The 15676-nt window shown below is 50.0% G+C and overlaps 1 protein-coding gene across 2 annotated transcripts in view; it reads left to right on the forward strand.

The window, feature by feature from the left end:
• ARHGEF9 (Cdc42 guanine nucleotide exchange factor 9) overlaps positions 1-7415 on the forward strand; it is a 162998-nt gene extending 155583 nt beyond the window's left edge. For both annotated transcript variants that reach the window (XM_026086292.1, XM_026086291.1), the window contains one exon: positions 7234-7415. In XM_026086292.1, the coding sequence (XP_025942077.1) occupies positions 7234-7415 (182 nt within the window). The remainder of the gene's footprint in view (positions 1-7233) is intronic.
• Positions 7416-15676: the final 8261 nt, after the last annotated feature.

Raw genomic sequence — 15676 nt, forward strand, 5'->3', positions numbered from 1 at the left:
AAAAACAACAAAAATCCCCACAACCCTTTTTAAGCTACAGACAATCAAGCGTGCAGTTCTTCTGCAGATAAGTCCAGCTGCCACTGAGGACCTTTGCTGCCTGCACTGACAAGCGAGACATTAAGATCGCGTCAGGTTGTGCTTCCAAAATTACACTTATAATTGACTAAAACAGTGAAAACGAGGCTAAAGTTGCCTGGAAAATGGATCCCCAGTGGATCTCCAGTCCATCTTTAATGTAGAGCCAGGATTATCCAGGGTACATTTGCCATTTCTAAGTGTCTGAAAACACCAGGCTCCAGTGCTTCTTTAGTGCCTCAGCCCGTCAAGAGCTGCTTTTGCGATAGCTGCTTTTAATCTCCGCTGCAACGCTTAGTGTTTGCAGCTCTCAGAAGCTTTCAGTCCCTTACCGGATGCTCAGTTATGGCCTCATGCGTCCCCACGCAGGGCAGCACGTAGTCTGTCTCCTTCCTTCGAGGGTGTAAGGTGTCTTTGCTCACGATCCTAGAAGCTATCGGTGATTGCAGATTGCGGTGCCTAGTAACGTGAGCCCAATCTCAAAGCACCGTTTCCCATGAATGTTTCCAGTTTGGTGTGAAATGGCTGTTCAAAGTAATACGAGTGACCTTAGGGTAAAGTGCTAGATGGGAGGGTTTCCCCCTCGCAGGCGAGTGCTGCAAACCCATGCTAGGAGTCAGCCCCTTCTGTCCTGTGTTGTCTCTTCTGTGCTGTGCCACAGCTTCACCAAAGCAGATGCCCCTGACCCACACTACTCTTCAGGCTGGTGGTTTGGGCACTTTTGGCAGGAGGGAAACATATATTCAATCACCCCCCCACCTAGTCGTGGACTTAGATGGATGCTGAGCTCCATCTGTCATTCAGTCTGCCCATAAACACCCAGCTATGTATATCCCAGTAGGGGTTAAATCTTCAGCCAGCATGAACTGCTTGGGCCTCCAGTAAAACTTGCTCTGAGTCACTGCATTTTCCTGCTGACTTCTTCCCTTCTGATGACTTGAGCTTGTGGCTAACTCGCCCATAAAAGCCCTGACCCAAACACCCAACACCTTTTCTCGGATATCTCAACCTTTTTGCAGTTCAAGCTGTCCCACAGCAAGTCTCCCTAGCAAAATGCAGGTGAGATGACTGAGTGCTAAGGTACCTCTGCTGGCTTTATCTGACTGGCTAGGACAGGTCTTGCTGGGTAACAGAGTTTCTAGGTGCCTCCTGCAGTTTTTCCTGAGTGTTTGAGCCTATGCTACTGCATCTTCATTGCTAGCCAGATTGACGTGGCCCTGGCATGGTTCCCCATCCTGTTCTCATGTGTAGACATAGCCTTGGGGGGAATGAATGAGACTGAGCAACACATAAAGTAACCTCTTTAAAATGAAGAGGAGCATTTGCATTTTCAGATAATCAAGGTTGTTGTCCTTTTTTTACAAAGCTTCCCACAGCGTAGGTGAAGGAATGGAGCTAACCATGTTCTCAGTACTGCTTCCCCATGGATTCAGAGAAATCCTAGCGCTCATCCCATTGCCTGTAAATTAGAGACCCCAACCAGAACCGCCAAAACACAGCCAAGGTGATTATGCAGTGACTATCTAGGGCTCACCAAAGCACTTATTAGTCTCACTGATGATCATCTAGATAGATGACTTCTCAGTGGAGTAATTACTAACCTGATTGGAGTCAGTAGTTTTATCTGAGATTTGGTCAGATTTACAAACTAAGCAAATCAGGAATAAATTCCAGGGTGCGAGACCTCTGAGATTGGCATCAGTGACTCTGCAGTGGGCACATGCTTCTGAGCAAATTCTCCAGAGGGATCTTTTTGGTGAGATGTGAAATGGATCTCTTGGGTTTTCCAGCAATCCCAAAGCCCTTATTTGAAGAGTCTAGGTGTTGACATCAGCGTCATGTTGAGAAACCAACTTCAGTAAGTCTGTCAACCCAGATTCTCCTGCAGTTTCAGTTTGATGTGGTGTTTTAGATAGGGGATAGTGTAGCTGGGTGCATTTCTTCAGCCCAGGAGAGGCTGCATTTCAGGGAAGTGATGGATGAAGTGACCTCTTCATATCGATGCAATAGATGGAGTGATCTTTGCTATCAGTGTACACAGTGCTGGAGGAGATGGAGACTATATAATTACAGGATGGGATAAATTAGTTTTCACCTGGCTTTGATTGATAATGCCCTGGTATAATTTATTCCATCTTGCCTCATTTAGCTCTTGCTTATCACATGAGGAATCATTATCTTAACGTCTAGTCTAATAACACCAGGTTGCAGTAACAGACTTGATAAATATACTCAGGAAGGTGAAGTTACCTCAGTATTTGTAGATACTGCGCTTGGCTGTGGATTAGCCAGGACACGAGGCCGTTATTTCCCTCTGTCACATTTCTAAAGGCTGCAAGGTCCCCCCAGAGGAGCAGCTGGCCCTTTTCCCTTCCTCTTCCCCCAAATGGAGAAGGGAGGCTAGTGGTTAGAAAAAGGAGCTAAGGCACATCTCATCACCGGGTACCGTTCCTGGTAATACCTCTGCAAGGCTGTTGAGTAAAATCCCCTGCTGTTTAAAGAGCCATGGCTAATGCACCACTTAAATTCCTCTTGAATTGGGTGAGTATGATAACATTTGAGCTGGGTAGTTTAGCGTGCAAGCAACAACTGAGGAAGTAGGTGGCTGATCAGGACTGCCGTCTGAGGCAGCGTTTCCTAGTCGCAGCCCCTAGCTACCCCTCTTGCTCTAAAAGCTAGTTCTGCAGTCAGGGAGCAGAAATACTGTCGGACACCGAGCAGTCTGCCAACTCTAAATGTCACAGCAACTCAATGAATAGTGGAGAAGTGCTTTGAGATCCTCTGTTGAAATGTGCTGAAGAAGGGCAAAGGGCTGTTCAGCCATGACCGCTTCGTGTTCTTTCTTTCACTCGTCGCTGTTGCGGGAGTATTTAACCGTACAACGCCTAGTGTTCTTGAGGTGCGTTCCCTGCTGCCCCACGTTGCATGGGAGTTACGGTGGCCATGAGGAGGGTTAATTTATGAGGGTTTTGAGCATGTCTCTGGAGAGATGCAAGTTGCCGTAGGTGCTATTGAGAGCAAAGGGACGTGAAAGCTTCCCGGTGTAGCACTGCTGCTTCCTTTTCTACCAGCAGAGTCCCAGGCTTGGCCAGTACAGAGAGCAGGTGTTGATATTTTATTATCTCCCACCTAACCCTGCTAATGAACAGCGTGATGTCTAGATGGGTAGGTAGAAGAAAAACATACAAAATAGCTCGTGAAAGTATGAGATAAAATCTTAACAGGCTGAGGATGGAATAAACATCTTGTAAGGGAAGGTTTCATGGTTGTATATTGGCAAATAGAAGTGTGTTCTGTGTATGTTTTGTATTAACTCTGGCACAGCACGGTGTTAATGTAGCTGTCCTAGATTATAACTGGGTCTGTCGGCACAAATCCATGTGGGATGCCTGGGAGTTAATAGCTCGCTCCAAAATCTTCCAGTGCTAGTTCCTATTGGAAATATTGTTTGGGGTTCCTACGGTAACTCCAAGCACGAGAGACACTTTGAAAAAAGGGAACTAGAGGAAAAAAGAGACAGTTTTAAATCGCTGCAATTGTTTCCCTGATCTGAGAAATCCAGATGATTCGAAGTGACGTTGTCTGGCACTAAAAAAAGCCATGATTTCAACTGACAGTGCATCATCTCTCTCTGCCAGTTTTGTCTAGCCAGCTTATAAACCCCAGAGTTTTCTTTTTGCTCATTCTGAACAGATTTCCACAGCCCCCACCCTACTGAACGATCTCACTGTGCAGCTGCAAGCTTCATGGTCTGCTACAGTGCAGAATTATGTATGAACCAGCAGAAGGAGCTCCAAGTCTGGGCGTTGGGATATGGCTGCTTTCTTGCACCTAGGAAAGGCAGCACAGCAGCTGTGTCTAGAAATCATTACTTAGCTATCGATTCTTCTCCTTTGAGTTTTGAATTCTGTGCACCCAGCAGCCCAAAATGGCATTGGAAAAGAGCTTTGCTCATTTTTTTCAGCTGAATTGCAGTGGAGTTAGGGCTTTGCATATAAAAAAAATCCCTCCAGAGACAATTTTGCACAATAGCCCCGAGTTCTGGTGAGGGAACAAACTACTTCAGTATAGAATACAAAAATACCAACCTGTCACAGTTTTTCCCAGAATTGCTCTTTCTCAGGCTTTGAAGGTGTTCGGATTGGGTGAATTTCCCTCCTCCTCCCCCCACATAATTCCTGTGTTCCACCTTGTCAAGAAAGTGGATATCTCTAAAAGCCCTTCTTGCGGCATCTCTAGCTATTGCAAAGTGCTGTATGACAATTGCACAAGAAAACGTATTATTATGGACTTCTCAGCCTGATTTTCCAGAGCACAAATGTTTTTATTTGCATGCCTACAAACACACAGCAATTATGCATGCAGAGCCACATAAACAACTTGGAGAGTGTAGGTCTGAGTTTCTTTACTGAGGAAAGCGGCAGCGTATATGCAGATATGTTCCAAGGGGACGTATACGTTCCCATGGGGGGTTGCTGGTGATCTGGCCAGGGGAGTCTGCCTTGCTCTCTTTTGGAGAAGACAGGCTATGGAGTATATGCTTTGCAGCGTAACTCCATGGATTTCAGTGGGCTTCAGCCAGGCTGTTCTTTCTCCACTTCTTCATCCCTCCAAGCGCATAAAATTTTGCTGATCCAGGAGGTTTCTCAGCACTTCTATGTCGTGATTAAAATACATTAGTTCACCCTCCACAAATTGGTTTAGTGACAATAAAGAGCTCAGACCTGCTCAGCAGGGCAGGCTGGATACATCATGAGACTGACTGTCCTTCTGCAGCCGCAGGATGCAAAAGCCATTGGGCCATGTCATTAAAGAAATGTGTTTTTAAGGTCTTCCAAAGCTAGAAACAATTGCTGTATGTCCCTTAATAGCAGCTTTAGATTCACAGCTCTTTCATGTTGTGGAACATTAGTTAATAACCCTGGTTGCACAAGGACTATTTCCCATTAAAGTAATACGTGGTCCTTTGGGTCAGCCAAAGATCCAAGTCCCTTACCAGACAGAAGAAGATACATTTCCCAGCTTCAGCCACATAAGGGACCTATTCCAGATCCTGACCTCCCCAGAGACCCTAGAAGTCCTCTCCAACCTCTCCTCATCTGGGAGAAGTGGTAATCCCGGAGCACTAATGGCTGGTGGTCTCCAGGAGTATGTCTGCACTGTTGTAAGGGTGCAGGGATAGAGTTTGCTCTCCAGAGCAGACTCTGCGACTGGTTACATTGGCCACCCGTTGAATTGCCCTCTGGCAAGGAAACTCAGAGCAGGACAGTGGTAGAAGGAGAAGGGATGGAAGAGAGAGGGCAGAGATGAGTTCATGCCCTGCCCTTATGGGACATCATTGGCTTGAATCACACAGGGTGGCAAATTCAAATTTACAGTTGGGCCCAGCCAGCAAGGATGGTCCAGAAGCTGTCCAAGGCATCCTGGAAGCAATCCCGTTTGGACTTGTCCTCAGAACAGCAAGGGCTCTGTGGGGTTTGCGTTCTTCTTGGCAGGCTTCTTGTGGGAGAGAGGAGGTTGGGAAAGATAAAGTGGAGAGCTAGATAAAGTACAAAAGCAGAAAACTAGTTGCTGAGTAAGTTCAGATTCCAGAATCCAGATACAAACGCATCTCCAGATTGTTCTTTCCAGCTAACTTTGAAACGTTAACTGTGATGAACCTGTTAAAGATTAATAAGTAATGAATCATGGAGCAGGTTTTGTCCGCTGTAAGGAAAGGTCTTGGTTCCTCCCTACAGTGGACGGAGAGCTGCATGGCTTGAGGGTATTTGCTGTAAAGAAGAAGAAACCAGTTAGGCATAGTCAAGATGATATTTCTGTTCAGTCTGAACCTTTGGGGGTTTTTGACAGCTCGGGACTGGTAAATTCTGCAGCAAGGGGAAGCGAATTAATTCTCTCTCCTGCCGTACTAAAGCCTTAGCTTCGTATCAAAAAGAGGTCCCGGATTACAATGCGGCAACGTATAAAAGTTGTCGGCTGAACTCGGCGCGTGCACTTTGCGAGGCTTATTCCTTTGCCTGTAAGTACCTGCGGCGCGCAGCCCTTCCCGTCGCAGGGCCGCCGAGCGCTGCTCCCGCAGAGCATGCGTCTGTGCGGGGCTAGGAACCGCTGACCGGGTGCAAAGAGCCGCGTTTCTCGTGCACACGTTGCTGTGGTACCTGGGTGCTAATCACCGTATTTTGCCTTCTCTAGCACCTTCCCAGCCGAGGATCTCAAAGCGTTTTACAAACATTAATTAATTTAGCTTCACAACCCTCGTGTGAGGTAGGTGGGTCGTACTACCCCGCTTTCCAGATGAGGACACTGGTCTCCTTGGGCAGAGTCGCCCGGCACCCGCGGTTGAAGCCAGGGCAGGCGGTCACCTCGAGGTTGCCCCGCGCGAAGCCGGCCGGCCCGCGGAAAGAAGAGCGGGCCCGCGGGCCGCGGAGGCCATCCGCAGACGGCCAGAGCTTCCGGCAGCCCGCTTCCCCGCGCCCTTCGCCCCGAGGCGCGCTTCCCGCCCCGTCCCGCGTGGCGGCCGGCCCGCCCCGGCCGCCGCTCCCCGGGGGAAAGGCCCCGCGCCCCCTTCCCGCCGCGGGAAGGTCTCGCCCCACCAGCCCGCCCCTCGCGGCCCGCTCGGACCGAGCGGAAGCGGCCATGCCGGAGGGCGAACGGAACGGAAACCCTCCGGGCAAGTCCCGCCGCGGCCGCCGGAAGGACGGGGCCGGCTGCCCTCGCTCCCGCCGCGAGGGGCTTCCCGAGGGGAGCGGGGGGAGCGCCCGAGCTTGGAAAGAGCGAGGCCGAAACCTGGGAGTGGGGTCGAAGGACGCCGCCGGCCGCCCTCGCCCGGCCCGAGGGATGGTCCCGCGGGCCTGGCCGTGCGTCCGAGGGCCGTTAGGCGGCGCGGGACTTCTCCGCGAGGGCCAGCACCGCTCTGCCCGTTACGCAGAAGTCAAGCGTCTTCTCCGAGCCGTCAACCCGTTGCCTAGCGTAGGTGGCCTCCAAGGCGAGACCCGCGGCAGCTGCCGATGCCGTCCGTAGATTTGCCGTCTCTGGCCCAGCTCCCCGCTCGTCGGGACCCTGGTTGTTGAGAAGCGCTAGCATGACGAAGAACGACGATTGACCCCATTGCACTTTGACTGATCTGTTTCTTTTTCCCCCCAATCATCGATGCAGGTGTCAGCTACTCCAGGTCGGTTCCTCCAGCCTACCCACCACCCCAGGATCCATTAAATCAGGGACAGTACATGGTGACAGATGGCATATCCCAGGCCCAGGTCTTCGAGTTCACCGAACCCAAACGCAGCCAGTCACCATTCTGGCAAAACTTCAGCAGGTTAACGCCATTCAAAAAATAATACGTAGAGTGAGACGGAGAATTTTAAACTTAAAAAAAACCTAAAAATTAAAAATAAAAATAAATAAAATTATATTTATAGATGGACCTTTTTTCGGAGAAGCACTGTTGCAACTAAATATGTATACATATATATATATATGCACACACACGTATATATATATATGTATATATATAGAAGGACCAAAAACTTTTTTTGTTGTTTTTGGGAAGCAATCTGCTACTAGATACTAGGAAGCACCAATGATTTCTAATCATGTGACCTATTTTATTTTATTCCATTGGTCGGACGTAATTTTTTTTTTTGTTTTTGGTTTTGTCCCGTCCTTCTTCATTTTCATTCAAGTCGCCATTGGCATCCCAGAGCGCTTTCTCGCTTGTGTGAGTTCGTCGCCGAAGTTCCTCGTGGACTGCACTGGTGTATATTTTATTTGATTTTATTTATGGCGGGGGGCGGGGGGGGGGATGTTGTCTGTTTTGCGGAGCGGCGGGAGATCGCTGCTCCCTCTCCCTCCCTCTCCGGCCCGTCCCTGGCTCTGCCCGGAGTCGTCGTGCCGAGGAAGAGCATCGTCCCTTGCCCCTGCCCCCCGCCGTCCCGCGCTGCCCGGTCCAACTCGTGCCTGTCTGGATGTGCTCTGTCGTGCACCGTGCTCTGCTGCGCAGCATTTCTCTGGCTTTACCTGTTTCCTCGTGGGCAGGGGGAAGCGAGTCGAAGGGCTTTTTAGGAAGTGAGCGGGTTTTCCTTAGTTGATGTCTCGCTTTTTTCTTTTTTTTTTCGATTTTTTGGTTTATTTTTCCTTTAAGCGCTGTCTTTTTCTCAGTGCGGTGTGATTTGCTCATGCTCGGAGCAAGGCTGAGAAAAGAACAGCGGGGGCTTCCGTTTCTTTGGCGTCCCGTTTTTCTTTCCGTGGGGTTGCGTTTGGTTTGGATTTTGTTTTCTTTCGAAGCCGAGCCACAACCCTGAAATGCCCACTGCTATCTTTGTCTCCTACGCAAAGATAAAAGCTTAAAAATTGGTGGCTTCACGCCCTCCATTCTAGCTAGCGGAAAATTGGCTATTAGGCTCCACCGAATGGCCGGTTTTCTTCCTTCAGGAACTAAGGTCCCATCCTGCCGGCCACGCTCACGCCTGCACAGCCCTGCTCTAGCGAAGCACTGATGGCTGTTCAGAGGAGCAGTGATCCCGGAGCGAGGACCACCACCGCCCTCCGCTCTTCCCCGTGAGCTCCCGGCTTCGCTTCGGGCCCCGACCTGCCAAGCGAGCTGTTAGCTGCCAGTAGCCACCCGTTAGCTTCAGGATCGTTGCTTAAGTGATTGGGAGTAGCCACCTGCTATGCAACGCATGCGGGCTGTAGCAGCAGAAGGGCTCGCCGTGGCCTCGATGCGGCCCGAGGAGTTTCGCCACGCGGCCGTGGTCGCGTGACCTGATCCAGAGCAGCGATGGGTTGAATCCAACCTGGAGCAATGGTCGAGCAGAGGTGTAGCGCTGTCAGTGGGCTCGATAGGAATCAGCTTAAACTCTCTTGGTCTCTTTCTCTCTCTTTTTCTCACTCTGGAGGTTCATAGCTGTGATTTCAAAGCCGCCTGCTACGATTTCAGCCTTCGGTGCATTTCTTTGCAAGCCCAAAAGCTTCTGTTTAAGCTTGTAAAACAAATTATTGTGCCCTAGGATGGTTTTTTTTTTTTGCTTGGACAAATGAGACTATTTAACCAGTGTTAGAGGATGAACTTGAAGCTTTGCAGAGCTGTTTTGCAAGCTCCTTTGCAAATGTGGGATGAAATGATTGATCATGGTAGTTGTTGCGTTGCTGTGAATCTCACGCACCTTATAAGCAACCCTGGGCCACCTAGCATGGAGATGCATTTTTTTCTCCCTTAAGAAAAACAAGAAATTGGGGAGACCAGCCGAGAGTGCGATTTCAGTATTTCCATGAAGCCTGTTCTCTTTCAGAGCATTTTACAAGGCAGTGACTATATATTTTTTTTATTTAAGCACAACCATAATCTCAGCACTTTTTAGTAACCTAGAAATTACCGATAAGCAGGAAAGCCCGAGCAGGGTTGCAGAGGGGAAGCGTCTCCCCGCTGCAACCGGCAGTAGGCAACAGGTAAACGCCAGGATTTCCAGATAGGAGGCAACACCCTTTTCTATCAATCAGAACTGATTTTAATGCTCTTTTGTATCTCTGCATTTTTATGCTCAGATATTAATCCAGAATATGCAGCGATTATTATTTTGCTTGTTGAACAGCCTGGGTGTTTAGGGAAGTGACTGAGTTTGGTTCGCAGAAGTGGACTGAAGCATCGTACAGTTGCTGAATGGCTGGAGAGAGCTGCAGAGAGACAGAGAGAGAAAGAGAGAGAGATTGCAAAATATTGTCAGCATGATGAAATTTCACTTATTCCTTTGCCTTTTTAATTGCTTAGGGGAAAAAAAAAAGAAAAAAAAAAGTAACAAGCACATTAGTTAAGCCTGTTCATTTACTGTTTTGTGCCTCAGAGAGTGAGAATGAGACATCCATAATTTTTATGAGAAGATGCTTCCTAAATATTCAGCACTAGGAAAAAAGAAACACCACCGCCACACCATTATTTGCATCATAAATCAAGACGCGCTCGATCTGACAAGGCCACTTGTTGGACTCGCAGCTCCTTTCTTAACCGGCAAGCCAAGCCACACTAGCGTTGCTAGAGCCCTTGCCCCAGCCGGGTGGCCGGCGGCGCAGATGCAGGCGTTTGCTCCAGAGGAAAGCAGGGGCTTGGCTCTCGGTCAGGACGTTCAAGCAAGCTCTTCCCCTCCATAAATTGCCGAGGCGCTGCAAGAGGTGGCGCGGTGGCGCCAAGAAGAACCAGCAGCGGTGCCGCCCTTGCTGCCTGCCGCGGCTTTCCCGCTAGGGAGCAGGGCCGGGCGGCCGCGCGGGCTCCGGCGCTCCGGCCACGGCTCGGCCGCCGTCAGGTTGGGTCCTTTTGACCGGGCAGCCGATAGAGACTTTCATTTCGATGCCAGACAGGAGGGACCCGCATAACCATGCCACACGCAGAAAACGAGACAGTTGTAACAAACCTACCTGTTTGCGGTATTTCTCTGGCTGGAACTATATATATATATGTTTATATATATATATATAAAAAAATAATAGTCATTAAAAAACAGAACCCAACCCTCTTCCCTAGGTAAATGACTCGCATCACCCCTTGACCTAGACACTAGAACAGAGGATCTAAATTCAAGACTTTCGCCTCCCCGCCCTCTCCAAAAAAGCGCAAACGAGAACCAACCTAGGTGCATCTAACAGTTGTAAATAGAGAATAATACATAGAAAAATATATTTGAAATTTTGTTTCAGTTTCCGGACGGTCACCGGCCGTCCATTGCAATGTTATTGATAGTACACTGTGGTGCTTTGGGTTTCTGGTTTTGTTCTCTTTATGCTCTGTCATCTTTTCATTGCAGCTACATTTCAGGGAACATGTATATTTAGTAGCTATTGTAAGTTCTGCATGGCATCACCAAGCTTATTTTTCCTTGAGAAGCAAAGAAGAGTCTGTAGGAGTTTAAAGGCACTATGACGACAGGGACTTGTAGCAGAGAATTAAAAAAAAAAAAAAAAGGTTTTTAAAATTCTAGTTTGAAGCCAAATACTGATATTTTAGTGCTTTTGGGGTTTTAACAGTAAGAGCAAAAAAAAAAAAGAAAAAAAAAGAAAAAAAAAAAGGATTTTGGTAACCCAGCTGATCCGCACTTGCCAGTTTTATTATTTTGTTTATATTGGACTGTTTGACCCTGTCAAACAAGTGTCAAAGTTGTGTGTATAAAACGAACAAACGAAAAAAAAAAAGTGTTGAAAAAAAGTGTTGTAAAGACACTGAGCCTTATGAAACTATTTATGGAATTAAATAAAAAGAAGTGAAAAGGCATCTTGAAGGCATTTTTACATCATTTCCCTCAGGGCGGTCTCCCTCTTTCCCCGAAGGATGAGCCAGCGCCGCTGGGGTGGGGGCTCGCAACGCAGCCGGGTTTTTAGGTAAAGCCGGCGAGCAGCCGAGCGGGCTGCGGGGACTGTCCGGCGGGAGCCGGCGCCGGCGGGTGCCCGCCTCGACTTTCCCTCCCCGAGCAGGGAGAAATGGGCGCACGAGGAGGGGAAAAAATACCCGGTGCTTCGCCCCGCCGCTCGCCGGCGTCTTTCAGGTAAGACAAGGCAGCGATAGCTCGCAAGAGAGCGCGGAAAATGTGTTAGGACTGAGAAAACTGGGCTTATTTAGCCGTGGCGTCCAGACCTGGCAGCGGCTGGGGCAATGCCCGGTGTCCTGCGCAAGAGCCCGCGTGTGTTAGGCAAAGTCAGCCAGGGGGATGAGAAAAATAAATGCAAAAGCTAAGCAGCGTTGCTCCGCGCGCCCGCGCCAGCGATGCCGGGCTGCAAGCGTGGAGGCTTCTGCGGCTCCGGCTTTGCGGCGGGCTCGGAAATCAGGGGCATGCTGAGCTCGGACGCCCCGGCGTGCCGCTTGCTTCCCGCTTCGGCCATGCCACCAGCCCCGCTTCTGCGCCCCGCTTCCGTGCCTGCTTGCTGGGAAGCCCGTGCGGATGCCGGCGGGGATAGGACTGCGCTTATCCCGCCTAACTGAGCTTCCAGGCTGGGCACGGCATCACTCCCAAAGGATCCTGCGGGGGAGAACAGGCTCCCTCCGCAGAGTCTCTCCTACCTGCACCACCCTCTTTGCTCCATGCGTTTTCATGGGGCAAGAAGCTGTTTGCCAGAATTTTACCTCCACCTCCGAGCTTGCAAGCGTGCCCTTCGGGAAGGGCTCGGGAAGGGATCGCTAGCTGTACACGTTGCCCAAGATGGGTAATGATGTCCCCCAAAAAGCCCTGCCAGAGAGGGAAAGGGGAAGAAGCCCAGTTGCCCATCACGGGTCCCGGGAGCAGGAGCACTAGCAACACTCATGAGTTCACGTGAATAGCTCAGGAATTCACGATCATTAGGGAAAGCACCTTAAAATGAATGTCTGCATTCACGCTGTGCATTTGCTATAATATAATAATAAAATACGTGGGAATGCAGGGTGCAGCCTTCACCCAGCCCGACCCGAATCAGGTCCTGCCTCCATTCGGGGCATTGCAATAGAATCGCTCGAGCTTTTAGGCTAATATGGTTGTGACATGATGCAAATGTTGCATGAACGACTGTACGTCTAAGCCCTCTCTGTATTATCTGTGTGTATATCCAGGGTATTACAGACCAGCTCCTCCTTTCTAAGGAATTATGCTTTGAATCCGACTGATGCTTCTGGGATTACAGATCCCAGTCTAGCCCAAACACTCGAATTCCTTGTTATTCTGCACCCGAGAAGCAGAACCAGGTTTTGCACTAAACCCAGCACCAGTTCAGTGTCCTCCAAAGCATGCGACGCGCCATCTGTGCGGTGCTCTTCAAGAAGGAACTCAAATTGCACGTCGGTGTGGGGGCAGCGAGACTAAGCGGCGTTTTCGAGAGCGCTTCCGAGCGCTGCTCGCTCGGGGATTCGCAGTGCTCCCGTGCTAAGGGAGGAGAGTAGCCCCGCTATCGTCTCCCTGAGACTGCAAGTACGAATTGTGAAACAGTGTTTCGCCGCCTGCATCTCTTTTACCTTTGCTGCGGAAAAGAGGTAGGGGTGATTTCTTAAACGCGCTTAACGCTCACGTCCTTTCTCTTTTTTTAGCTCCCTCAAGGCAAAAAGCGTCCTTGCGAAAATTTGCAGCCTCTCATTTCAGAGCCAAACTAGTCCATTACCTCTTGCGGGTCTGAGGGCGCCGCCGCGGTCAGCCGGGGCCGAGCGGTCGGAGGCGGCTGGCGGCAGGTCCCACCGCCCCGCAGCCCCTTGGCCGAAGCGCCCTCCCTCCAGCAGCTCTGGGGTCGCCGCGCCACCCAAACCGAGCCTGGCCCCACGCGCGTCGCTTGATGGACGTGGACGTTGCGTCTTCTTTCAGTGCTAGTTACAACAGCAGCAGCCACGCCACCACCACCACCACCACCACCGCCACCGCCACCACCACCAAATCTCCTAAGACAGGAACATTGTGGGTTTTCTTTTTTTTTTTTTAATTTTTCATTAAGGGCAATATATATTAAAAAATTAAACCCTGGCAGAGACGATCGCCTCATAAAGAAAACATTAGTGCTTGAGCAAGCGCTCTGTTCTTGGACCTCTAGTCGAGTATATGTCACCGCTGGCTCCCTCCCTGCGTCCTCTGCTCACCAGCCGGAGAAGAGAGCTGCTAATTGGATTTAGAGCAGTGATGATGGATGTATACATGCAGCTCTTAATACTCATTCTCCTCCTTGCCCCGCTGCTGTAATAGCAGAGAGCCTTAACAGCTTCATCTCAGCTAGCGACGGGCTAGCTTTAAACTCAATCGTACGGATGCGGGGGAGAAAAAAGGCATGCATTTTTGGTAGGAGTTAGGCAGCTGCTGAGATTTTTCAGAATAAACCATCTGCCTAAATGGCCTATCTATAACCTTTGCGAAGGCACGCGCCAAGAGACGAAGCGGCATCTTGTTGGCTGGTCCACCTGTGTTCCCCAGGAAGTCAACGGAAGAAAAGCCGTGTTACGAATTAGCCTCGGCGCCGATAATAAAGAGCTTTTATTCTTATCATCTGGGGAAATAAAAGGATATATCGCTATATTTGCCTCTCTTTTTAGCTCACGTCTATGTGTGTGCGTGTGTGTGCCTGCACGTGTGTGGGTGTGCATACAAGTCGTCTACACCAGCAGAGCTGGGGCTCCTCGTACCTGCCCAACAGCCATCCACAGTCACCTGTAACTGGGTGGGATTGTCCCGAGAACTGTACAATCAGGGCAAAAATCACAGTCATGACTTTCTGAACTGGTGTAGACTGAAACAACCCCAGTGACCTACCGCAGGCTTATTCCCGGTGTAACTGAAGGCGGTATTTGATCCATGGGCTTTAGCTAGCGACTGCACCAGTGCAGACTGGAAATGCTTGGGAACAGGTCAGCTCTGCCACTTAAGATATCTCTCCCTACTACAGACAGCAATTTTTAATACAGGTTTTATATGAGGCTGGGTTGATGCTAGATCACGTTCACCACAAAACACTGCAAAAAGTGTGAAGAGAGCTGCAGGTCTGAGCAAATAAGCCCTTTGCAGAATTGGAAGTGGCCGCTGTGGTTATCTCAGACGGTCCTTGGTCACGGGGCTATTTCCCAAGCCCCGTGCGTGAGCTCTCCTGCAGAAACCCAGGGGCTGAGCAGAGCTTTGCTGAGCCGTACTGCTCCGGTCATTTTAATGTCACTTTGATGCCCACTGACCTGGACACTCGATAGCTTTCCCACCATCTGTCATTCCTGAGCAGCAAAACGGCAGTTCTTGAGCTGAAAGTATTTCAGCAGACCTTCAAGTGAAATTGCTTTCCAAGAACTCGTGCTGTCCGATGAGCCCTTTGTTTTCTGTTTGGAAGCTGGATAAATGTTGAGAGCTGCAGCTTGCTGTATATTAACACCCGGCAACCTGCCCGCTGCTTTTCTTGTGACGGAAAGACCAGTCCTATGGCACGCGCGGCGCCTTCTTCTCGCCAGCTGTCTGCCACGAAAGCACGCCGCCTTGCAAAGCCTCTCGGGCCCGGCCCCGGGAACGAAACAGAGCCACTCAGGCAAAATTGTGATGTTAGTGCAATTGCAAAAATCCCTCCTCGCTCGCTGCCTTACTGACCTAAAACGCTTCAGTTTTATTCTGCAAACACCTCTGTTTTCTATACTGATTTTTTTTTTTTCCTCTACGTTTTCACATGCGCAGAGGCATGTCAGTTTGGCAGGGGTGTCGGGCACCTGGCTGTCCATCTCTCTTCCCTTCAAGGGCAGCCGTAACCACGTCACCACCTGCCTTAACACAGCCCTTGTCCTACAGGTTATTTTTTGAGGGAAGATGTGACCAAGGCACTGATTTCCTCCAGATTTTGCTCCCCTGCAGATACCTGGTGGCAAGGCTGGCGTGCCGGTCCAGCCCTTCTGCTGCAGTGATTTTTTTTTTCTCGATAGAAAGGCAATCCAGAGTCTCAGGAGTGGGAAAAGAAAACAGCAGTAAGTACAGTAAATGCTCCTAGCCCACGGTGAGAGCTAAGTCGTGGTCCTCAGACCCGCTCCCAGGGCTGTTGGTGCCTGCTACTGAGCGCACGGGCTGCCTGCGCTGTCACCATGCTCAGCGCTGACTTAGCGTGCCCCGTGCCCACCAGGCTGGGTGGCCAAATGCAGGATGGGTCCCGC

The sequence above is a fragment of the Apteryx rowi genome, unplaced genomic scaffold (assembly GCF_003343035.1).
Source record: "Apteryx rowi isolate R43461 unplaced genomic scaffold, aptRow1 scaffold_69, whole genome shotgun sequence".
Classification (NCBI taxonomy): domain Eukaryota; kingdom Metazoa; phylum Chordata; class Aves; order Apterygiformes; family Apterygidae; genus Apteryx; species Apteryx rowi.